The 25,495-nt window shown below is 39.7% G+C and overlaps 1 protein-coding gene across 1 annotated transcript; it reads left to right on the top strand.

Annotated features, from left to right (window-relative positions):
* Nucleotides 1-1,771: 1,771 nt before the first annotated feature.
* LOC133516695 (phosphopantothenate--cysteine ligase) lies at nucleotides 1,772-20,405 on the top strand. The gene is made up of 6 exons (XM_061849714.1): nucleotides 1,772-1,966; nucleotides 4,632-4,917; nucleotides 12,094-12,406; nucleotides 13,028-13,213; nucleotides 20,027-20,129; nucleotides 20,263-20,405. Exons 1-6 carry the CDS (start codon nucleotides 1,918-1,920, stop codon nucleotides 20,403-20,405), a joined length of 1,080 nt encoding a protein of 359 aa, XP_061705698.1. The 5' UTR covers nucleotides 1,772-1,917.
* The last annotated feature ends 5,090 nt before the right edge of the window (nucleotides 20,406-25,495 follow it).

Here is a 25,495-nt window from a genome sequence, read left to right as displayed (position 1 = left end):
GGACCCCTAAAGTGTGCCTAAGGAGTGCCTAAAGTCGATCAGTTAAAGTACCTCAGATCTATGCTGACGGCAGATGCCAACATAGACGCAGACGTCACCCACAAAGTGAACGCAGGGTGGCTGAGATGGAGGACCCTAACCGGGGTACTCTGTGATAATCGCATGCCAATACAACTAAAAGGGCGCGTTTACAAAACCTCAGTACGACCGGCATTGATGTACGGCTCCGAGTGCTGGGCGACCAAGAAAAAACAAGAACAGAAGATGCACACCAATGAGATGAAAATGCTGAGGTGGACAGAGTCCGAAATGAACATATACGAGGCTCTTTCAAGGTACCTCCCATTGTAAAAAAGATGGCTATAAGCCGTATGAGATGGTTCGGGCATGTGATGAGACGTGACGAAGAGTATGCAGTCAAAAAGGCCATGGCCATCCCAGAGAAAAAGAACGGCAAAGGGAGGCCGCTTACCTCGTGGTGGACAACCGTTACCAAAGACATGGAGCGGGCGCAGATCAACACGCAGACAACCCAAGACAGAAAAAATCTGGCGCCTTCGAACGAGGAGGGCCGACTCCAAATAACGGGACATGGCAAAGAAGAAGAAGAAGAAGAAGAAACTATGACATGACTAATACTTATGAACAAAAACGCCAATTTCATAGGTAATGACTAATGACCCAATATAACCGGAACTCTATTTTCAACTTCTTCTGCTTGTAACTATTAGTTGTAAATTGTTGAGAAATACAATTTTCGTGAGGCGCGGAACCTGAGACATCGAGTGTCAAGTAGCGGTACTGATAATTCCGCTACTCGATGCTAGATGTCGACTACGAAAATAATAAGCTTTTTTGTACCAAAACTGATGTATGGAGTGAGCACTCTATCCTTACTTTTTATTTCTCTATGGATACACCTAAGTCGGTAAAATTAGGCTACCTATTCTCGAGAAAGAATTTAAACAAAAGAGGGCCGACAGCAAAAATATAAGAACATCGTTAAAAATATCCGACATAAAGAAAATAATTTGTCCTGAATTGCCAAAAATGTTTAGTATTAGATATTTTTGTAGTTTAACTATTTTTTTACACGAAAAGATATTAAAACGATGGGATAATATTTTGTGAAATGGAAAACGATCCTTTGTTCCGATAGACGTCGCGACACTCGCGGCCGAATGTTCGCCAACCGAAGGCGGGATAAGTGTAATAGGCCCTTAAGTGCCAATTACATCCACACTTTATCAGGCCTGATATCATCCCCGATTTCGGGCCCTAATATTTTGCTCTTTTTTTCTCAAAATTCATATTATAACGCCTCCTCCCTCCAAGCAAAAGGTATTTAATATTAAGTAAACAAAAAAAATTCACATCTATGATGTATCTTACCCCGTAAACGCATCACCATCTGTCAAACAAGTGTCAGGTAGTCGTGATAACGATTGATAGCGCGTTCTTCCAACATCTCCCAAATTAAAAGCGGAGTGTAAAGGTCGAGCAGCCGGCCGATGCCGAGCGACGTCCAAGGACACCGCAGTCGCTATCTGCCGTAAGTCGCGTAGGCCGTGCTCGCTGCTCAGGCTCGCGCGCCACTGAACACCGACCGTGAACAGGTGTCGGTCGGCGCCAGCATTGATTTTTCTATAAAAGCAGCTGGTAAATATTAGTTTTTGCTCATTTAATGATACACCGCTTCATAGAGGTTGTTCGGAAGAGAACGTGACGTCAACACGTCTCACGTCTCCTCAGTTTACGAAGGTTAGCAGTTTATATATTGTAAAAGGCGTTGAATAAAAATAATATTAAAAATTTATGACTAAATATTTGAGAGTGTAAACAAGTTATAGGCTCGTTGATAAGCTTATCAATCTTATCATTAGCAGCCGGTATAATGTTTTGAATTTGACTGCGGGTATGCTGATTGCATTCAGTTTCAAGTTGGACTTGTGGAGTGTATGTTATGGTAATTGCCATTAGAATAAGATTCAACACATCTCACTCAATCATGTTACTGTAAATAACCAGTATTTGTTTTTAATGTAGGAATCAATTTGTTACCACCTAGCACATCAGCCTGATTCCTCAAATCACAGTTTGGTTATCTTTCAATTTTGAAATATTAGCTTAGTTTATAAACCTATTAGTACAACTGACTGATTCGCCATTAATAAATTGAAATGGAAAATAAACAATAAAAGAATTAGTACCAAGTGATGTTATGCTCTGTTAGTGCAGAGGTTGGCAGACATGTGGCCCTTTCAAGCTGCAATTGTGCTGCTCATAAGGGACCCAATATGCAAACACATACAGGATCTAAACTAACCAAATCAACTCTTATGGCATTTGGAGATTCCTAAAACTGATTATTTCTACTGCAGTTGAGTCTTTTATTCAAAAGCTTGCCGAACCCTGTCCTATGGCATCATTAACATCTTACAAAACTTAAATTTTAATTATGTTTCATATTACCAATACTAGTCTATACTTTTCTCTATGTGTGTCATTCTCAATAAAAAGGTAACTTATTGTCAGTATTGAGTTATTGCGATCAGCATTCAGTTCAAAACATGTTCTTTTATAAGCAAAAAGAATCAGAACTCTTAAGTTTCCTACTTATTTTTATATGATTGTTTGAAAATTCATCATGTAAATGGACAGTTTTGAGAAATTCAATGTTAAACTTCGAAAGTTTAAAAGATGAAGTTCTAGTGCGGATACGATGACACAAGTGCGACATAATGTCGTACTCAAAATGGCTTCACTAGGGATGTACAGACTAGGCATCTATGCTAATTATAAATCTATGGCTTGCACTGTCCAAAAGTTATTCGATCTACAAGCCCTAAATTTACAAACGCTACACTTTAGGCAAAATATATGGCTCGGCCGTTTCATTACTAGAACAACTATTATATATTAAAAAAATTATTATATATAACAGTGAATACATTTTTCACCTTACGCCTATGTGAAGGTAGGGAAGGCCAAGTATTATATAAAGCTGCAGCCCAATGATTAATTTACATGATTGTTCCCCCAGAAGGAGGTATGCTGGGGGTAGGAGTTTGGTTCCATTGTATGGAGGGTAGTCCGGTGACCTCCTGAAAAATCTGATTTTTGGGTCTAAATTCAAAAGTTTATTTTGCAAGTAGGCCTCAAGGGCTCTTTTACAAGGCCTCAAGGGCTCGTCTACCGGATCGGGTAAAAACAATGTTTGACGGCCCGCTAAACGCGGTCAGACCTAGGTAGGGGGTGCTCAACTAAATGTCATAGAGGGACCCTGGCAGTTTTTGAGGCCGCCATTTTTTTTGCAAAATGGCGGATTCAAAATGGCGGCTAATTTTCAAACTGGTCCTAGCGCGCTGAAAGGGTATAGCAGGATAACCTAAGAAAAATTGGCCCCAGCGTTTTTAGGTCGAAACTATAATCAAACGACGCCTTTTGAGGAGGTAACACCCTGCACAAAGTTTCATCCCTCTGTTACCCCCTGGGGCCCCTGGGGGTGAAAAACACCCGATTAACCCCAAAACTGTTTTATTTTATTTTTTTTCTAAACTATGAAAGTGACGAATTTCAAATTATTCTATACGCCCGTGCCCCGTGCCCGTGTGCCGTGCCCGTGGACATAATATAGCTCATCCCATGTCAGTATGCTGGCATAATAACACCGTTTACGTGTAGTGTGATAAAAAAAATCTTACAGGTTTATGGAATAGGTACGTGACTTCACGTGGAATTTGGCGTACTGCCGTGATTCCACTGACAATGCAATAATACGCGGTATGCAATATTAGTCAGCGGAAGACGAATACAGACATACTTATTGAGTTTAGGCTGACTAGACTCTGTTGAAAAGTCTCGAGAAGTACTTGATAGCCATGCAAAGGAGAGGAAGTACATTTAGCAATAAAAGTGTGTATAACAAATATGTTTGGCAGTTTATTTTTTTTATCGGAAATGTATTAAGTGTTAATCTTATCTTTAAAACGTTTTGACGTGTAATGTATCATGCATCCTATACGAAATAAGTGAATATGAATATAACTTATTCTATAATAATCCAGAGAAAGCTACTGTTGACGAAAATAGCGTCCGGTGTAATGAACCAAAAGGCAATTAATCATGATTGTATTGAAAATAAAAATCATTGAAGGACTAACCTAATGGACGAGAACACCTTACAAATACAAACCGACCCTAATTGTGCGTGAAACGTGCTCAAGGAGGCCCGAGCCGAATAACAGAGGCCCTACTACGGCAAATCCCTGTAATGCCCTATCGGGTTACAACCGGATTATTATTACACGTCACACTGACACCGCCGCCGCCGGATCGAGCCACTGTTCGGCGCTCTTACCTCGGTCGTAGACCCGCTCTTACCCGTTCGTTAATTAGGCGAGTGCAAGCACAAGGAGCAATTACTAGGCAGTAAGGGATGTGAAGGCGCACTATTGGCCTACCTGGCGCTATCTGCTGCACTAATTTTGGAACCAACACAAATCCGCTGTTGCATCGCTTTGTGCTTGCCATATTTGCAGAAGGTATCAAATTGATCGTGTCCAAAGGCGCCACAGTTTCTGTGAGTGGTAGCGAGAAGTGCCCTCCTGCAAGTGTGCGTGTTGTTGCAGAGTGCGCATGCAGTAGCGCGATGGCGCACGGCAGCAGCTGGGAGGAGTTCTTCGCGCTGCACCTGCCGCCGACGGACTTCGAAGACAACCGATCGCTGCTGAAGGAGTTCTGCTCGCGGCACGCGCGGCAGGGTACGCGCATCGCGCTGGTGACGTCGGGCGGCACCACGGTCCCGCTGGAGCACAACACGGTGCGCTTCGTCGACAACTTCAGCGCTGGCACGCGCGGCGCGGCCTCCGCCGAGTACTTCCTGGAGCATGGCTACGCGGTTATCTTCATGCACAGGTACGACAATAATCCGCGTGTAGGTATATCCATGTAAGTTCCATCCCACCAGAGACATTTCATGGAAGAATTGTCGGCCAAAACTCACTAGCTTTTACTGTAAAAAAGTTATCCTATCAAAAACATTTTCACGTGAAATGTAGCCAAGACGAGACCGTCAGGCTCGCCCTGTCAAACTTCAAATTCAACATTTATTCAGCAAATAGGCCACAAGGGCACTTTTACACGTCAACATGGAATTTACATACAAACAAAAACAAGCACATCAACAATTATAAAATACAATTCATTGACAATATTAATGCAAAATAAAGTATTATTGTTTAAAGAAAAAGTAAGTAAAATATTATTTTTACTTAGAGGTGTATAAAGTATCTAAATGTCGAATTACAAAAAAAAATAATAATAAAAAAACACAAACAAAAATAAATCCTAAAATTGTTTAGAGGTGTAAATATATCTAAATGTCAGAACTAAATGATTTTTATCAAATTATCCTTAGAGATGTATAGAGTCTCTAAGAGTCAAAATTCAGTATAATTAAAACATTCATAAGAATAAAAGAAACATACGAGAACCGAATGAGGTGTCTCACTGTAATTATACACAAAAATAAAGTTAGCTTAAACAGACCAGTCTCCACAAACAGCACCCGTTCACAAGTATGACGCGTATCTCAGCCACCGCCTCCCTCAACCTTCATTCGGAAAAGTGGCGACCCGATCAACGACGCCACCGTAAGCAAAGACTTTTGAGCGAGCTTGATATGTTCAAGCTAACGGGGTATATTAATATTTAAATAGTAATAACATCTAGCTATGAGACACAATATTTTGTGCTTGTATGTTATATAGTGTGTCCCTAGCCTTTGGACAAAGCCGAAATGTACATATGCTAATGCATTTAGAACCAGGTGTAGCGGTTTCGAAGAAAATAACAAATTACCATTTTTTACTTTGGAGCAGCTTGTATGTGTTAGTAGCTCCTAAGGTAATATCCTCAAAAAATAGTATGGAAACTTCTTCGACCTTTTTGTTGATTATCTTTTTTATTTATGACACTAATAAGCTTCTGACTTTTGAAAAATGTCGTCATTATCAAACATTTCGAACAAATTGTCAAAAACACTGCCAAAGATGTGTTTCTTTTTGTTGTCGATTATTGCAAATAACTTTTGTTCGAAAAAAATATTTTTTTATCTTTTGTTCTAATTAAAAAAATATGAACGTCAAAGCATTCCTGAGTAGTAACCCTGCGTGGGATTTCAGGGTTTGTCCAATGGCTAAGGTCACCCCGTATAAAAGACGGTATAGCTACACAAAATTACTAGCTTAAATTTATTTAGAGATGTAAGGGTTTCTAAGTTTAGAATCATTAAAAATATAGGTATGTACAATCAAATTAAACACAAAATAACAATAAAAACGTAGAAATATATAAGGTCTCCAAGTGTCCAAAACTGAAACTAAATTAAACAATATAATAAAGCGAGAACATGATGTTCTCATGTGTCAATTCTATTGGACACTAGCATTGAACTTAATTCACAATGAACAGAAAACAATAATTATTTAACTGATATCATCCTATCTAAATCAAGCTACCGGCTTAAAGGCATCTCTATCGTCTATAAAATCATTAACAGTGCAGTACGCCTTACTTAACAAGGAGCGCTTAATATGTGACTTAAACTTGTTAAGTGGTAAATTCACTATATCAGTCATTGATGTACGTAATAGGGGTAGATGAGGTACCAGGCGCTCGATCGTGAGCCACAAAATATAGGTTCCGGGACCTATATTGAATTAGTCGTACGGGTGACGCTGAAGTGTCAACATTGTCATCAAATTCGATAAAATATTGCCAAAGAATGCCGTGTTGCGCCTTTTTCCAGTGCTTCAATAGCTCCAAGCACAAAAACAAAGCTCACGGTATCACTTTTCATTCGTAAGTACTGTTATAACATTAGAAAACATATTTTTTTCTAAATAATATTTAAAATTTCCTTGTTATTGAGTGAGCGCGACAGCTAAATAATGCATTACCCATGTGAGAAACACGTTTATCCGAGTGTCAAGTAGGCATGCCCGCTTCATGCATTGTAGAGTCAGCAAATTTTTTATAAATATGCAACTTTTTAAATCATGTGCTCCTATTCCTTGAAACTATAGAATGTAACCGGTTTTTATTTTAATATACGAATAACCGGTTGTTAACCAAAAATCCAGTTTTTCTGATAGTATTTTTAAAACAATATCTTGCATTAACTTGAAACCCAAATATCGGGAATAGTCCATCAAAAATTACTAAATAGTACACAAGTACTATTTAGTAACAAGTAAAGTTGTTGTACAAACAACAATAGGAAAACTATGGACAACATTTTTAACCAGAGCTTGGATTTACAATTTTAATATGCGAGTTATAGTGTAGTTTTAAGATGTATTTATGTATGTTGAAAACTGAGTAAAAAATATTTAGAACAGATATTAAATCAATCAAATTTAACCTATTTATTTACTTCCTTTTATCATAAACAAAAGAAATAAATAATAGTCATCTCTATTTGTCAAGTAAAATGTATGACGACTGGTCTGGCCTAGTGGGCAGTGACCCTGCCTATGAAGCCGATGGTCCCGTCCCGGGTTCAAAGTTCTGATGATGGAATCCATGAAGAATTGAGGGAACACCTAAAATCTTATAGGTACACATATAGTGATTTTTGTAGTTTTTGTCTACAAATTAAGCATTTTCATCCAAAAACTAGCAATTAGTGTAGTGGAACTGCTGATGATGAACAGAACGAAACTCCCTAACTACGTATTTACCGTTTGACTATTTGTTTTAATTTGTCCTCTTTGTAGAGCAACTAAGGTGATGAAAATGAAAACGATGAAAATCAGAACGAATACTTTAAATTGAACATTCTAATGTAAGGGCACGCTGCCGTCTCAAATCGAGAAAAGTGGGACATTGCTAATTTCGCCTTCGATAGGGAATGATTTAAAAAAATATAACATTTGCAATTTTTTTTTAACTAAAAATGAGTATGAACGTTAAAAAAATGAAAACTATTATATATTATATAGCGAAAAAAAAAATTGTTTTCCATAAAATAAATAAAAGGCCTATTTATTTTAATTTCGTATATATTATATAAATATTTGTTTCCTGACGCTACCTAATAAAGACCGACGTTGAAGGCGCTTATTCCCATGACTTACAAGTCTTACAACTTGTCCAATATAAGTGAATCCGTATACGTCTCGTAGCTATGAATAAACAAGGTTCACACTTTTATATTGGTTCTCTTGAGTCGTGCGCTCGGCGAACGATTGGAATATATAAATACCAGGAGTAACTACGAATTACCAGTGATTGATTACAATATTGTCTCTTGTCAAGCGTACCTGTCTTTTCCGAAAAACCATCAGACGTGAAACCCTGAAACCTCGAGATCCCTATCAACTGAGATCATATCGTTAAACTGGTTTTCTCGAGGCGACACGTTAGTTGAACATAGTGAATAGTCGACCAGGGTTTCAGAAGTAAAAAACGAGGGTCAATTTCATGCTTTAAAAATATGATAGTCAATAATTTGATATTAATCTCAGTGTAACTCGCTCGCTCAGATATTTGCTTGAGAGAGACGGTCTAAGATTAGGTAATATCAAATCATTGATAGTTTTTAAAAATCGAAATGACTTAATATCACTTTAAGACGACAATGTAAGAAGTATGTACGTCTCGCCTACACATTTGTATAATGTTATTAGTTTTTCTCTGTTGCACCTCGAGGAATACGCAAAATATAGGGGTCTCGCTTGCGCAGTACTGTTAACTATATTTGGTTATCCTTGTTGCTCGTTGTGCACATGTACATTATAATGGTGTGTAGTATTTGCAAATGAATGGGTGCTGGACCAGATTTTAGTTTTGTCAACTATTAACGTCACATATCTACCCCTTTTACTTACATCAATGATATCAGTGGGGACTTTATTATAAAAACGTGTACAGTTCCCGACGAAAGACGTACTAACCTTACGGAGGTGGTGGGCGGACACAGCAAGCTTATGTTTATTTCTAGTGTTATAATTATGGATATCACTATTCAGCTTGTATTCGTGGATGTTTTCCCGACCATACATAAGATTTTCAACTATATATTGAGATGCAACCGTAAGGATATTTGCTTCTTTGAATTTCTCTCTTACGGATACCCAAGCACCCAGTTCATATGTGGACCGTACAGCTCGTTTTTGCAACACAAAAATAGTCTGAATGTCTTCCGCTTTTTCCCATAACAGAATTCCATACGACATAACTCTGTGGAAGTAGCTGAAGTATACCAGCCGGGCCGTCTCTACGTTTGTTAGCTGTCTGATTCGCCTCACTGCATGGGCAGCAGAACTAAGCTTGCCGGCTAGAGTGGCTATATGTGCATGCCACTGCAGTTTTGAGTCTAAAGTGACTTCAAGGAAAACCGTTCCATCTCCATATTCCAGTGTATCACCTTTTATTTCAATCTTGCTGTTGTTTACCTGCTCAAATTTATTTGTTCAAATTTACGTTCGGCAGCGTAAATTTGATGCACTTGGTTTTATTGGCGTTCAAAAATAAGTTATTTGCCGTAAACCAGTCAACTATGGTGGATAGTGCATTATTAATGTTATCGAAGCTGTTTCCTTTCTGCCCACTTTAAATATAAGAGAAGTGTCATCTGCAAATAACACTATATTATGTCTATCTTGCACTAGTTTTGGTAGATATTAATGTATGAGGCACTCCAAGAGCTACCGGACCCTGCCGATTGAGTTCCATTGATAACTACTCGCTGAGTTCTATCTGAGAGGTACGATGAAACAAGGTGAAGGGCAGTAGCTTTTATCCCATAGCAGTTTAATTTACTTTTTAGATTCTCGTGATCAACGCAATCAAATGCCTTTGATAGATCAGAGATCACAGAAAATCCCAACAGCATCTTGAGCTTTTGCCAAGCCTCAAAAATGTGTTTTAGCAGTACCGCACCGGCGTCAGTGGTTGACCGACCTCTGGTAAAACCAAATTGATTATTGTCAAACAATTTTGCTTAACGCCGGTAGTATAAAAATTGGTCTGAAGTTGGTGGGGTCTGTTCTCGTTCTAGATTTAAACAGTGGGATGATTTTGCTGTGTTTCATAATATCTGGAAAAAAACAGTATCAATGCATCTGTTGAAAATCTCTGCTAAATATGGAGCGATCGATTCTACAATAGAATGTAATACTTTAACTGATAAACCCCAGAGATCTTCCGTTTTCTTTAAATGTAATGATCTGAAAGTTTTAAGAACTATGTTGGGAGTGACATAAGAAAATGTGAAGATTTCTGTACACTCCGGTACATTTGACTTCAGAATTTCTTCAGCGGCCTCTGGCGATGAATTAAGTGAGTGAGTTTTTGTTTCCACCGGTATATTCGAGAAAAACCGCTCGAAATGATCAGCCACTTCACGGTCGGAACTTACTAAAGTGTCGGCAATTCCTAGGTTGTAGTGCGGTTCCTTCTTACGTTTTCCAGTTTCGTTACTGATTACCTGCCATACAGTTTTAACTTTATCGCTGGAATTTAGTATCTTTTTGGACAAATAATGAGCTTTAGCGGCGACACACATCATCTTAAAAGTTTTAGAAAAGTTCTTCCCGTACTCTAGAAATTCCAGCCTTTTGTCAGTTGTTCGCTAATCATATAATTCGTAGAGTCGGCGTCTCTTATCAGTTATAAACATTTATAAACAGTTATCAGATAACACTAACACTAGACCCTACTCGCAGTGTTGTGAGGCGGGCCGTATGCTTGTTTGCCACCGACGCAGTATAAAGAAAAAACTCTTGTAGGGCCAAGCTTCTAACTCTAAAAGCCCTAGCTTCACAAAGTCTACACCTTAGTCAACATATACTTATGGCTTGGCCGTTTCGCTACCGTGACATGGGCGTAAGGTGAAAATTTTATTCACTATTCATTATTTTTTATTATACAATACTTCTTGTAGTAACGAAACGGCCAAGCCACATATTTTAACTAAGGCTTGTAGAGTTAGAAGCTTGGCTCTACAAGAGATCTGATAACTTTTTGACAGTGTGCGAGCCTTACGGTCTCGTCTTGGCTATATTTTACATGAAAATGTTTTTGATGGGATTTCATTTCTTTTTGATTTCATTTCACTTATGACAATCTTCCATCCCCTGGTCATTTACTATTTAAAATCCTGAAATATTCCCCATATAAACTTCCACCCCTTTTTACCCTTACGGGGTTATTTTGGGTTTGAAAACTATTCTATATCCTTCCCTATAACAAAAACTATATGCATGCCTCAACTAAATTGGTTCACCGGTTATTGATTCCCTATACAAAATTCCACCCCCCTTTTCACCCCTTAGGGGCAAAAAATCTCAAGTTTTGGATTTTTTTGTTGTTCGTGTACAAATACTATCTAACATACTAAATTTCAGCTTCCTAGGACATCAGTGAGAGAGTGAGTGAGTCAGTGACGAATAAGGGGTTTTTTAGATATGAATAAAATTAATGTGTGAGAGCTATGCAACTGATTGTTTTTTATGCTTAATAAGTCCACTATTGACATTATATCCCGAGAATTTTGTTTAACTTGTATAATCGAAACCCAAGGTATGAGGGTTCAAAAAAACGACAAAGCGCTTCGAGAAAAGGGAGGGCCCCCAGATCAGATCTCAGCAAAAGCCAAGCCCTTATGCCCTTAGTTGCATTGCATTTTCACAATGTTACCTACAACAACTATCTTTAGAACATTTATCTTTTTATTTAACAACAACAACCCCAGCTCGCAACCTCTATAGTGCCCCGCCTTTTTCTTTAGTTCGTCTTGGTGCCCCTAGATCTATATTAAGAGTTTCTCACATAGGTAATAATTTTGCAAGTTCATCACCAAACAAACCAAAAGACGGTTCAAAAGCGTTGTTGTTTTGAAATGTTATTGTGTACTTCCAGCATTGTCTACCATGGTGTTTACCTACGAGTACACACTATCAGATTGCACTTTTCATTTTTAAATGGAAAATGCGGATAACATAGTACCCAGATAGATGATCGTATTCGTTTTGAAGTTCACCGGCATACATATACTCGTCTTCTGCAATGAAACTGCGTTTCCAGGCACAAGAGCTTGGAGCCGTTCACGCGGCGCTTCAGCGCGCAGAAGCTGCTAGACATGCTGGAGCTGACGGAGCGCGGGCCCAGCACGTCGATCACGGTGCGCGCGGACTCGGTGGACGTGCTGGCGCCCGTGCTGGCGCGCCACCAGGCGGCGCGCGCGGCCGGCGCGCTGCTGGCCGTGCACTTCACCACGGTCTCCGACTACTTCTGGCTGCTGCGCGCCGCCTGCGAGTGCCTGGCGCCGCTCGGGCCCGCCGCGCTGCTCTACCTCGCCGCCGCCGTCTCCGACTTCTACATCCCGAAGGAGGTCATGGTGAGCCGGGACACTTCGTTTTGCGCCCTTCTGACCTAGCCTGATGTAGCTTTCTGTTTATGACCTAGCATGAAGCGATTTTCAAGCGTGGCTGATATGTAATTGAAAGAGCTCGACAAAAATTTTAATTGACGTCAATCGATTGACACTTGAAAACCGATTGGACGCTCTGATGATCTAAAATCTAAATAGAGGCCCAAAGATTAGAGTTTAGCTTGAAATTTCATCAATCGCATTTCAAGCAGGCTTGTCAATCACGTATCTAAATCACGCAAGTACATGTCCTTTATCACCAAGTACAGTCACGTCTGAAAATATCGGTACGAAAAACGTGCTAAAAATATGTATACACTACCTTAATATATGGGCAATAAAGTCGTGTATACATATTTTTGGCACTTTTTTCGTATCGATATTTTCAGGCGTGACAGTACATGTTCTTGTCAAGCATGCTTATTCGCTCCCCTCGCCGTCTGACTTACATGTTAGTATTCTGTTAAACAATAAAATATATTCTTTATTTTTCAAAATTAAGAGGTGAAATCGTCCACCAAAAAATGTGAGGTTTCTTACCTAGTGTATGTGGAAAGCGGTTATGTTTGTATTGTATCGTGTGTGCAGCCGACGCACAAGATGCAGTCGGACGGCGGAGCGCCGGTGATCCAGCTGCAGCTGGTGCCGAAGATGCTGGCGCCGCTGGTGTCGCTGTGGGTGCCGCGCGCCTTCGTCGTGTCCTTCAAGCTCGAGACCGACGACGCGCTGCTCGTGCCCAAGGCCAAGGCCGCGCTCGACAAGTACAAGCACAAGGTACCACCACCGGCGCCGGCCCACCGCTTCCAGTAACTAGTAGCTTGTTCCTTTCTGTTGTGTCCTAAACAATCATTCCCATTCCTCGCTTTTTATCACGCTGTCCAAACACTAGCATGGGCGAAGACTAATTAATTAGAAAATCAGCCAAATGGATGTCAAATTAAAGACAACGGAGGGATGTCTTCGTACCAAGGCTCGGAGCCGGTTTTAAAAATAGCAGATTTTTTTTGATAAAACCTATTTTTTGGACGCGGGTAAGTCCTTAAACTACGTCCAAAAGAGAGGTATGGGCATTGTGACTGTCATCTCGTTTTGTGTGGTAGGGCACAGCGCACCGGATGTCATTCCAAGATCTAGAGCAGAACCCAACTGGGGAAGTACCTGCCGGTGAGTAAGGTTGCCAGAGCTAAACGAAGGGGGGGGGGGGGGGGGGGGGGGGCGTTAGGGTCGTCAACGCTTGTTTGCCACCGACGTAAAAAAAAAAAAACACTGTTATAATCTTTCGGTTTCCTCATGTTACGCTGTGTAGAATTATATCTAAAAATAATCATAACGTGCATTTAACCGACAAGATGTTTAACAGTTTCTATCATGTCAACAATTGTTTGTGTTAAATGTCATTATTAACATGTCATTTGATTTATCAACGTGAAGTGGCCGGCTATATCTATGTGTTAGGTAGAGGAGGTTCTAGAATCTGTTAAATCAGGTCTCGTTTGATTGTCTCATTAAAAATTAAATCTGTTTTTCACTTTTCTCCAAATAAACATCATAAAACCTATAAATATATATTATACACCGTGTTTTTATTGAATTCCGTTAACTTCAGGGTATGAGTAAGTACCTTTAAGGAAACTAAATGGCATACATAGATAATTTAAAAAAAATTTTTTTATATATTTTTTTAATTTTTAGGGTTCCGTAACAAACAGGTACAAAAGGAACCCTTATGGTGCCACTCTGTCCGTCCGTCTGTCACAACACTAAGTATCTCGAGAACCAATTAAGTTATCGATTTGACATTTGGAACAGTTATGAACAACGCTAACCCAGGAACATTGAAAGTATTATTTTATTTTTAATAACTATAGGAAATGCCCAATATGAAGAGGGGGCAAAATTTCAAAGTCTAGTGACTAGGTCAAGTGGGGTGTCATCTGAAAGAGCTTAAATTGACCATTCCAAAACATTTTATTATTATTTTTTAGTAGTGGAAAGAAATTGATTTAGGGAAGAAAATATGGAAAAAAATACCATTCCCCCTTATCTCCGAAGTTTACCGAAGAAAATTTGTTTAATTTTTACATAATATTAACATTACTATAAATTTTAAAGGAAAACTATAATCAGACCTCTATCTTGGTAACTTTTTTTAATTAACAAAAAACATTTCCGAATTTAGTGTGCAATTTAACCAACTATAAGTATGTTTATTACACTGGAAATTGCTATGAGATTACATTAAATACACCTTTTTTCAAATAAAATAACGATTTATGAAAAATGTTCACATGATAGAGAATTATCATCGAAAAACCAACATACGTGCATTACATCGCACAAATTAGTTAGATAATTTGCCGATAGATGGCGCTATACTCAATTATACTTAGTATAGGTACTTCTGATCAAAAGTCTTTTGCCTTTATAGTTACACGAGATCATTCAAAGAACCCTCGGTGCGCGAGTAAAACGAACTCGCACTTGACCGTTTTTATTTTATTTTATAAAAAGTAATAAATATTGCATATAGCGTTGTTGTAACACGACCATTGAATTAAATGTAATTCAACCAAACAATTGAAAACTGTGACATATCAATGTCATTTCGATCATCGACGTCCGAGATAGGGACCGTGCGCGTTGGAGGGTCTGCCATCTTCTGGCCTGAATCGGAACCATAAACATGTTCATTTAGACGTCACGTGTTTTCTTGTGCATAGTAGGTTCTGCCATCTTCTGGACTACATCGGAACAATAAACATCACATATACGCCTCGCGCCAAAAATCAGACGGCTCCTGTGCTGCCTCCTATAGTTCATGCACGCTCCCTATAGAACTTACGTTTAGTAGCAAATGTATACACGCCTTAAGGCAAGTATATACGCTTGTAAGGGCCTTATAAGATAAAAATAAATTATTGATTATCTCCGAAATGGAGTTAATTAGAATACCAGTGCCTTTGAGAAAGTTACTTAATTTTAAGCTCAGGAATGCATCATTAAATAAATAAATAAATAAATAATTTTATTGAAAACAGTATAAGTACAGTGTTAGCACTTAAAGACTAAGGATTAAGGATAAGGAAAAGTTTACAAATGCCTGAACTAGGAGTTCCTGTGTTTCAGGCAGAATAGGACCATATTAATTAATTTGTAATTATTCACTTAATTATAATTATAAATAGTACACAATAAAAATCTGGTAGGGTGATAACCTTAACAAAATAACTTATTTATGTATTCTATATCAAAGTACAGTAAGAAATCATTTTACGACTATTAGTAAGTTCTCTGTATCATCGTATGTCATTTTTTGAAGGGCGCGTCGTAGAATATTCTTACAACCAACATAGCTAAGTGGGTATAAGTCTAATTTTGAATTTAACCTGTTGTACAAATAAGGGCCCAAAAAGACGAAAAATCTAGAAGAAAATACGTGTTTTCTTTGTACGGTTTGTATACATATAATATCTTTGCGCCTTTTGTTAGTATATGCAGTGTTGAAAGGAATTTTGGTGTGCTGCTTAAGTGTTGTGCTTAATATAAATAGTTGACGAACAGTTAGTACTTCACATGCTTTATAAAGGAGTTCAGTGGGGTATAAGAATGGGCGGTAAGTAGCTACCTTTAGTACAGCTCTCTGGGCTCTTTCTAGGTTTATTAGTGTTGTTTTAGCTGTACCACCCCAGGAAGAAATACAGTAACTTAGTATCGATTGACACAGTGAAAAGTATACTTGCTTGATTAAAGTTTGATCACCTATCGATCGAAGTTTTTTAAATACAAATATTAATTTTCGAACTCTATTGCACAATGCTTCAATGTGATTTTTAAAAGAGAGAGTTTCGTCAATAATGACTCCCAAATACTTAATGTTGTCAGTAATAGCTATAGATGGGCATGTACAGGGCTTATTTGTTTCGTCCTCACAGTTATGTGCGTAAAGTGTGTGATTATTTGACATTGGGTCTGATTTCCGCATGGAAAAGCTTATAAAGTTTGTTTTGTCAGAGTTCAGTGTTAGTAGATGAAGTTTTAGCCAGTTAGTTACAACATTGAATCCTCGTTGTGCGTACTCGTAAACCTCGTTTGTTGACTTTGCGGAAAAAAGTAGCGCAGTGTCATCTGCGTAGGAAATGATTTTGCCACTATCTATCTTTAGATTGCATAGGTCATTAATGTAAATTAAAAATAGGGTAGAGGCCAAAACGCTCCCTTGTGGCAAGCCGTAAGATGTGTTTTCTAAATCTGAGCTGATGATGTTATCTATTTTTACGCATTGAGTTCGTCCGTTTAGGTAGCTCGCGATTAATTTGTGCTGTGTGCCCCTAATACCTAGTGATTCAAGCTTGTGCAGTAAAATGGAAATAGAAACGGTGTCAAAAGCTTTTGCGAGGTCCAGAAAAATTCCAATTGTCTTATTACCCTTGTCTAGTTCCTGAACTAAATAGTCTGTCAATTCGTGTACAGCATCTGCAGTTGATAACTTGGACCTAAAACCAAACTGCGTCTTTGACAAAAAAGCATGCTTCTCCAAATATTGCACAAGTCTATTATTAATAATTTTTTCCAGAATTTTTGATGTCGCTGGCAAAAGAGAAATCGGTCTATAATTTGTTACTTGAACTTTGCTTCCAGATTTATAGACAGGAATTACAACGGATTTTTTAAGACATTTCGGAAATATTCCTTCAGAGATGCACTTTTGAAATATATATGTTAGTGGTGGAACCAGGATATGTCTGAATGCCTTTATTATTTTGTTCGATATGCCATCCCAACCGACCGCGGAATCGTCTTTTAGGCTCATGATAATCCTTTCAACCTCAGCTTCATCCGTGTTTAATAGGACAAATGATTTCGAGGATTTATATCTACTAAAATGTATTCTTGAGGGGGGTGAAGACGGATCCTCCTGGATTTTATCAGCCAGGTTTTTTCCTATGTTAACGAAAAATTCATTTGTGCTATTTGCAGCTAGCAATTCAGACGGGCCTACTTTCAACAAACTTGCAGATGATTCACGTTGTTTTGTTGTGTATGTTACGTTTTTAATATATTTCCAAACTAATTTACTGTTTTTTCCAGCAATTTCCAGCTGTTTTTTGTCGTAGTTTGTTTTTACGTTTTTCAATAGGTTGTTACAAAAATTACGATATCTTTTATACGACAGTTGCAATATAAGATTGTCTGGATTTGCTTTAGCTTTCAGGTGAAGTTTATCCCTGTGTCTCATGGATCGAAGAAGTCCTGGGGTAATCCATGGTTTTATATTAAAATTCTTGCTATTTAAACGTGTATTATAAGTGTTAAGTAATATTGCTTGTTGGACATTTTTAATCAAGTAGAGCATACTATTTTCTGCATCAGCAGAATTATAAACGGGGCCAAAGTCAATATTGCATAAATCATCTCTAAGTTTGTTTATGTTTAATTTAGAGACAAATTGCGTGCGAGTGCATGTGTTACGTGATTTACGATATAGGGTTAGTAGGGCAGCTCTATGGTCGGTCACTGTAGAGTTAGTAACAAGTGCTAATGCCGAATAATTCGATTTTACCATAATATGATCTAAGCAAGACCCGCTTTGGTGCGTAGGAAGCGTGTGCGCTGGGAGTAAGCCATGGAAAGAGCATAGGTTAAGGTAGCTCTGGGCTGTCAAAGACGATTCGCTGCTTTCAGCTAGTATGTTGATATTAATATCTCCTATCAATATTATATTTTTAAAGGATGTTAATTTACTTAGATTTTCATCCAGAGATTCGATAAAATTACTTATATTTTTAAAGGAGGGGGGTCTATACAAGGCTAATATTGCAGTATCTGATCCGATTTTAATTAAAAGCCGATTGCAATCTAGTATATGGGGTTCCTCAACTGTGATGTTTAAGTTATTTTTAACATAAACTACTACCCCGTCGTTTTGGTTATAATTAAACTTACTGCTATACGATATGAAACCTGGCATATTTGGTAGATTAGTATGGGTATTAAGCCAACATTCTGTCAGTACAATGATGTCACAAGTAATATCCAGTCTTTGTTGAAATACATTAAAATTATCAAAATTTTTGGAAATACTGCGTATGTTTTGAGTTAAAATTGATAATGAATTCTGACAGAGACGAATGTGTTGTTTGCAAGTTTCGACATCGCATGCTTTAGACTCTGATACAGAGAAACTATCTAGGTCAGAGAATATGCTATTATTCATAGGTAGTTAAACTAATGAAAACAATAAGTGCTATATAAATATGTGAAAAGTTAGCGCTCTTAGGCGCCTTCATAATCTATGGAGTTTATATACCTTTTTTGAATTTAACGAAAAAAAAACACGGTGTATATATCTCAATGTGAACGCTGGCGACACAGTATTACAGCAGGTTCGGTCGACAAAGCTACTGGGCTACCTGGTTGATTCCTCTCTCAGCTGGGACGGGCACATCGATGAGTTAAGCTCGAAGCTAGGGCGGGCGTGTTTCGCATTGGGTAGGCTGGCCAACACCGCGTCACTGAACGTAGTGCGCTCCTGCTATTTAGCGACGGTGCATAGTCTTCTCACATACGGTGCTGAGGTGTGGGCCCGAGGGCTGATTCTCGGCGTGTATTTCGAATGCAAAAGAAAGCATTACGCGCCAACCGACACCTCATGCAGAAACCTCCTTGAGGACCTAGGGGTCTTGACATTGCCAGGCGAACTTGTGTATCAGGTGGCGCTATTCACTCATTCAAACTTATATGTTTGAGTGAGTGAATACACTTGTTCAAAAAACACGGTACAAATGAGAGTCATGCGCTCCGTAGCAATAATAGTATTTTATGCAACAGTTGTATAAGAAGTAGGTCAAAAAATGCTCGTGGCGTTTTCCTTTACAATGTTCGCCTACGCCTTCGGCTCCGGCTCACATTGTAACTCACACCACTCGCCTTTTTTAACCTACTTATACAACGTTGCATACAATACTTTTGCTACGAGTCAACAGAAATAATTCTTAATTTGGGTAAACAAATTACAGCAAAAGTATATAGCCAAGACGCGCGAGCATACCTTGTTACGCGCCCGGCCGGTCAGCGACACCTTCTCGTAACTCATGAGGCCCTGGTACTTGCTACTTGCTAAATTAAATTTTTGGACAGTTTTTTCTCGATTTTGGCCACCGTAGCCTACGGAGACTAACAAGCAACGCTAAGCGGTCTTCGTAGTCTATGGATGTTGCTATATTACGGGTGTCACATGCGTGTTTCTGACTTATGAAGTAATTGTTTTTACTATGCAACCAAATGAATATTTTGTAAGTTGGCAGCAATGCACTTAGTTTAAAACTGTACTCGTTTTGATTTTGTTAGGTTGGTAGCCATTAATCGCAGTAACGTTATAGCGATTAAAAGCAAAAGTGCTGTTATAAGGAATAGACAATATAGACTTTTCTTGAAACCTTTTATGTATGTTCTTATGTTCGTGTTAATGAATGCATAAATGACAGATAACAATAGAGGAGTAGGAAAATGCTATAATAATAACAACAAGTTACCAATGCGGTCATCTAGTTAAAAACAGTAAGGTTTTATATCGATATTTCGTCGCAGATCGTGGTCGCCAACCTGCTGCAGACGCGGCAGACGCGCGTGCTGCTCGTCACCAAGACCGACACGCAGGAGATCGTACTGAGCCGCAGCGACCTGCTCGCCGGTGAGTGTACAAGACGTGCCGTTCCATTCCGAGCGACGGCCCGGCCGCAGTCGAACCGGACGAATATTACAGAATCGGGGGTCTCGGACACGATCACGGCGAGCATTGAGCAGGGCATCGTTGCGTGTTGCAGGCGCGGACATCGAGATGGCGATAGTGGGCGCGATCGTGGCGGCGCACGAGGAGCACCTGGAGCGAGGGGCGGGGGCGGGGGTTGCGGGGGTGGCGGCGGGGGTGGCGGCGGGTGTGGTGGCGGGCGGGGCGGCGGGCCGCTGAGCCTCGCGCGGCCGCGCCCGCCGCCTCTACCTCACCGCGGACTAGCGGCCGCCCCGCCACTCCATACTCCACAAGTCGTCATTGGACGACCTTCCGTTCTCTTGCGGGCGCCGGACCGTGGTGAGCGAGGCCCGGCGTCCGGTGGTCGAGAGTGACATTTGACATCGTTTTAAACGAATGTACCTAAATTTGATGAACAAAATTTCACAGACTTTTCGAAAATTTGAAATTGGTGGTGTTCGTATTGATAATATGCGGTGTATTCGTGTCCGAAATGTAATCGTCTGTGGTATATGTATTTTATAGTAAATAGGGTATCGTTGGTCCGTGTCGATGAATTTCAATAGCGTATTGTATGATTCCCACCGACCGGCTGGAGTCGGGCCGCATTTTCAATGTGCCTATACATTATGATGTATGGCAGAAGCGATGCAATCCGACCGGAGCCGTCCGCGTCTGCGAGGAACCGACCGGCTTGCGGCCGGAAATGTGGAATGCGCGCCGACTCCGCCCGGTCGGTGAGAATCTCACTTATCATGTAAAATTGCAACCGACAATATGTACAGTCAGCGTCAAATACTTTGTAGCAACCAAAGTAGCCAAATAGTTCGGTACACCATATATTTAGTATGGTGTACCGAACTATTTGGCTACTTTGACTGCTACAAAGTATTTGACGCTGACTGTACATAATTGATAATGTAACAGACGATACACTTTTAGTTTAGTGCTTAGAACCCTCCAGCATGACGACCAAAATCGACCTCTGTTGTGAAAAGAAACGAAAAGAGAACCTCGATGTTGCGCTCTTGTCCTTATAGTAAGTTAACTCCTCCTCCTCCTCGACGGAAACTGCACTATTCCCTTTTGAAATTCATCGACACGGCACTCGGCAGTAACGGTGACAGTGAATATGAAGCAAACCTTATATTGTATTATTTGTATAGAATAGTATACGTAGTGAGTAATATAATATTTGTGACGTCACCACTGTATAGGAACCTTCTCGAATCCTTAATACGTTCCTCCAGATGACGTCGCACGCCTTGACATATACATGATCAATATAGTTAGTGCATATTGGACGGAGACTGCCGGTGGTCGGGTCGGGACCGGGTCTAGTTGTAAACTTATTTATTACAATCTATTTAGAGTATTTTCGGACCCGACCTGCGCCTTGTCGTGTTATATCGAAAACCGCTACAGGCGTAGTTCATAAATTTCTTCAATACGGAACTTAAAGGGTAAATACACCGGGCGGTTGAAACACTCATCGCCCGCACCACTAGCGGACAGAATGCGCAATGCGCCACAGCTCGCGTCGGAGTGCCACTGTTAGTACACTCATAACACTGTTTTCAGCTAATGTCAAGAATGCTTACCACCAAATTCCTCCCTTTCCCTTTGATTGGGCCTGCAACATGTTGAGGATAATAACGATTCTAACGTTGACAAACTCAGCGATACCAAAATATGTATCGACAGATCTTTTTTTTTCGCGCGGCGACGTGCTTTCCCAGACAGAATATTGCGGCATGCGAGCAAATTGTCGGAAATATCTACACGGGTTGTGCTGTGCGCGACCTTCAGTATAATTATTATAGGTATATTGCTGCAATTTTATAGCAGTCGCTTCACTTGATATTGCGCTTTCATTGTTTTTAACATTCGCTTTCATTCTCCTACAAGACAATGCATTAGTAAATTATAAATTTATATTTACTAAAAAATACTAGGCGAAATGATAGGCGCCTGTGACACGTTACCTTTAACCACATTATGGTTATTGTGATTCTTACATCCCGATTTCCACAAGCAGCCAGTACTTACTTACGCGGCCGGAAACTTTACACCGGCAAACGTTATACGCGCCTTGCGAACTGTCGACTTGCGTGACTAGACTCCACGTCTGAAAGAGGTGGTATCGATAGATATATAATAGGTACTCGTATTCGGACAAACTTCCACTAATATTAAAATTGACCAGAGTGATGCGGTACGTGTATTGAAGGGAAGGCGACCGCGACAGGTGCGAGGCCAAACGATGTCGGGGAAGTATTATGATACAGTAGCGACGGCAGTCCCGGCGCCGCTCGCGGGACCCGCTCCGGGGACTAGCAACTAGAAGCCCCCCCCCCCCCCCCCCCTCGACATTTGTCCCGAGAGAGAGTGAACCTGCATGTTCATCGGTTTTCACGGGCCAACACCGGCGTACTTTACATTAATCTACCTTAATCTCAGTAACAACTCAGTTTTTCAATGGCTTCTGTCTTGTATTTCCCCGGAGTGGGCCGCCCTCGGCTCGGGACTCTGACTGTTAGTGGTTTTATATACATTTTTTGATGTTGTGTGTTAGTGTATCAAATTGTTCTCCACTATATATGGAATTATTGTGAACGTGGTATGGATCAGGTATAGATTTTCTACGAGCTCCGTTCTGCGGCCAACTAATACGGCTTTGTGTTATCGAGGCCGTGATCACCACCGTCACCGCCGACGCCGGTCCGTGCCCGTCGACTGACGATCCGCCTCGGTCTCCGCGACCACAAAGCTCTATTAGAACGATGCAATAAGAACGAGGTTTAATAATAAATTATACTATAATTTTATATAATCGACTGTGAATTAGAATTATACTATTGTTCTTAAAAAGAACTCGTGTTTGTTGAAAGTTCTGTCGTTTACATTATTTTGTAAATTTTAACATATCATGAATGAATCGATGATACATCATTTATGGTTTACATTTTTCTTCTCTTTAAGAGGAAAGTGGAGGTCCCATGCGAAACGCCTTTTCATACAAACGTAGTCCTCATTTTCCTCTCTGGATATTATCATTATTGAAAATATTTTATATAAGAGTTAGGAGCATTTAAAAAACCGGCCAACTGCGAGTCGCACTCGCGCACCGAGGGTTCCGTACAAACCTGTAGGTATATATTATTATATGATGTAACCAAAAATTTACGACTTTCGTAATTTATCCTTTATCTGTGCTATAAAACGTTGCTTCGTACCAAATTTCAAAATTCTGAGTTCACGGGAAGTACTCTGTAAGTTTTGATTCCCTGGCGAGTGTCGTAAATTAGCGGCATAAACGGCTGTATTTTTTTATTGCGTTGGCTTAGAAGTTTGATTTTTTCACAGCTCCAAGGGACAGTAGACCTGAGTATTTGATATAAATTCCAGCTTGATACCTCCACGCGTTCCTGAGAAAAGGGGTCTTTACAGACAAACAGACGGACGGACGGACAACAAAGTGTTCCTATAAGGGTTCCGTTTCGGGTTTTCGTTCATATCTTGGAAATTTTGCGTCTTCGCGACATGACTACTGACGTAAAACGAAAGCTGATTAAAATTGCTACAAGTTTGATTGTGTCAAGTTTTTCGATATCTTGAATAGTTTTCGAGATATCCTCTCTTGAAAGTTTATTTTAGGGCTCTCAATTTTTTCTTGATATCCATACTCGTATCGTCGTTGCGCTTTCCAAAGCTGATATGTGCTCGATTTTTGACTGACAAATAGTTACCTAGCAACAAAATACATAAGGTATTAATTCATTTAATTAAAATCACGCACATATCAGATCTGGTAAGCGCAACGACGATATCATAAATGAATTCAGCACACCCGATTTATATGAAAACGAAACCAAACACGGTCTAGCAGCTTCACTGATGTAGATATCAAGATAAAATTGAGAGCCCTAAACAAACTTTTAAGAGCGGATATCACAAAAACTATGCAAGATATCGAAAATGTTGACGAATAAAACTTGTAACAAATTTAATCAACTTTCATTTTGTAAACATGACCATGCCGCTAAGACGCTTAGTTTCCAAGATATAATCGAAAAACCGCTCTCCCCGGTGAGCGGGGACTTTTGATATGTTCACCTCTTAGTTAAACAAAGTTACGAAGTCAAAATTGTGTTCTAAGCATGTCCCTCTATAACTTTTTTTGAGCATTCATTTCCTGGCCTAATACTCAAAAAAAGTCAAACATAGGGGCTTAGCTATGGTTAAAATGTATCAAATTATGTAAAAATATTTTCCATAACGTCAATATCCAGAGACGAAAATGGGGACTACGTTTGTATGGAATAACGGCCGTCCCCTTTCCTCTTAAAGGCTCGTTGTCACTTGATAGTGTTTGAAACTATAGTTATATGTATACAATAGGATGCAGAGAGTAAACAACGGAATAAGGAACATTCACATAATATCATTGCGTGCCCCGGCCACAGCTCAGCTTGATAGCTGAATAAATAAATATAATAGCTGATGCTATAATATCGACGTTGGTATAGTTTGCCACCTCGTAACAAGTATGTATGCTGGAAGGTCAGCCTAATTGCTATTATTGGGCGTTGGCGGGTAGTTTCCTTGTTATTCTCGCAGTTGTTCATTTATATGTAAAATAATCAAGTTAATAATGTGTAATTCGACTTTTCCTATAAAACTATGAAGGTGAAATAATGTTAAATGTTAATTTCGTGTTGGGTGTACCGTATGTAGCGTTATTTATTACTATTTAAGTAGCCTGTTAGCGTATAAGTTATTGTATGGGGTCATTGGAATCAAATGTATGTTACGATTATGCTGTTAAGTTTTATTTGAATGTATCGAATGTTGAGATTTTATTGCAACAGTCACGTACTTACACTTCACCAAGTGACGAGAACTATGAGACGAGGAACGGTGGCCGTGCGCCTCCCTCCCGGGATAACGGCTTCAGACCAGACACAAACAACACTCGACATCTAAATTATCTTTACGTACACTGAAATTACGGTCTATTTAATTTATAGGTCTTGAGCTAGAATTTTCTGTGTTACAAATTGTTGACCTTCAGTACGAGTACCTAAACACTAATATACGCCAAAAAAAAATTGTTTGGTACGTTTGGTCTGAACAAATGCCTCGTGTATTGTGACATCACGTCTGCTAGGTTTCCGAGTACGTATGAATTGTCAGTAGTGTCCCGCTGCGGGGTTGTGCGCTGAAATATACCTGCGACCCTTACGGTAAAGCTCGCGCTGGCGGCCCGTGCTGAGCGTGGGGAGTTGGCCGTTTGACCACAAATTACA

Source organism: Cydia pomonella, chromosome 3, assembly GCF_033807575.1.
Source record: "Cydia pomonella isolate Wapato2018A chromosome 3, ilCydPomo1, whole genome shotgun sequence".
Classification (NCBI taxonomy): Eukaryota; Metazoa; Arthropoda; class Insecta; order Lepidoptera; family Tortricidae; genus Cydia; species Cydia pomonella.
The sequence above is the reverse complement of the archived record's forward strand: the minus strand, read 5'-3'. Positions and strand labels throughout refer to the sequence as shown.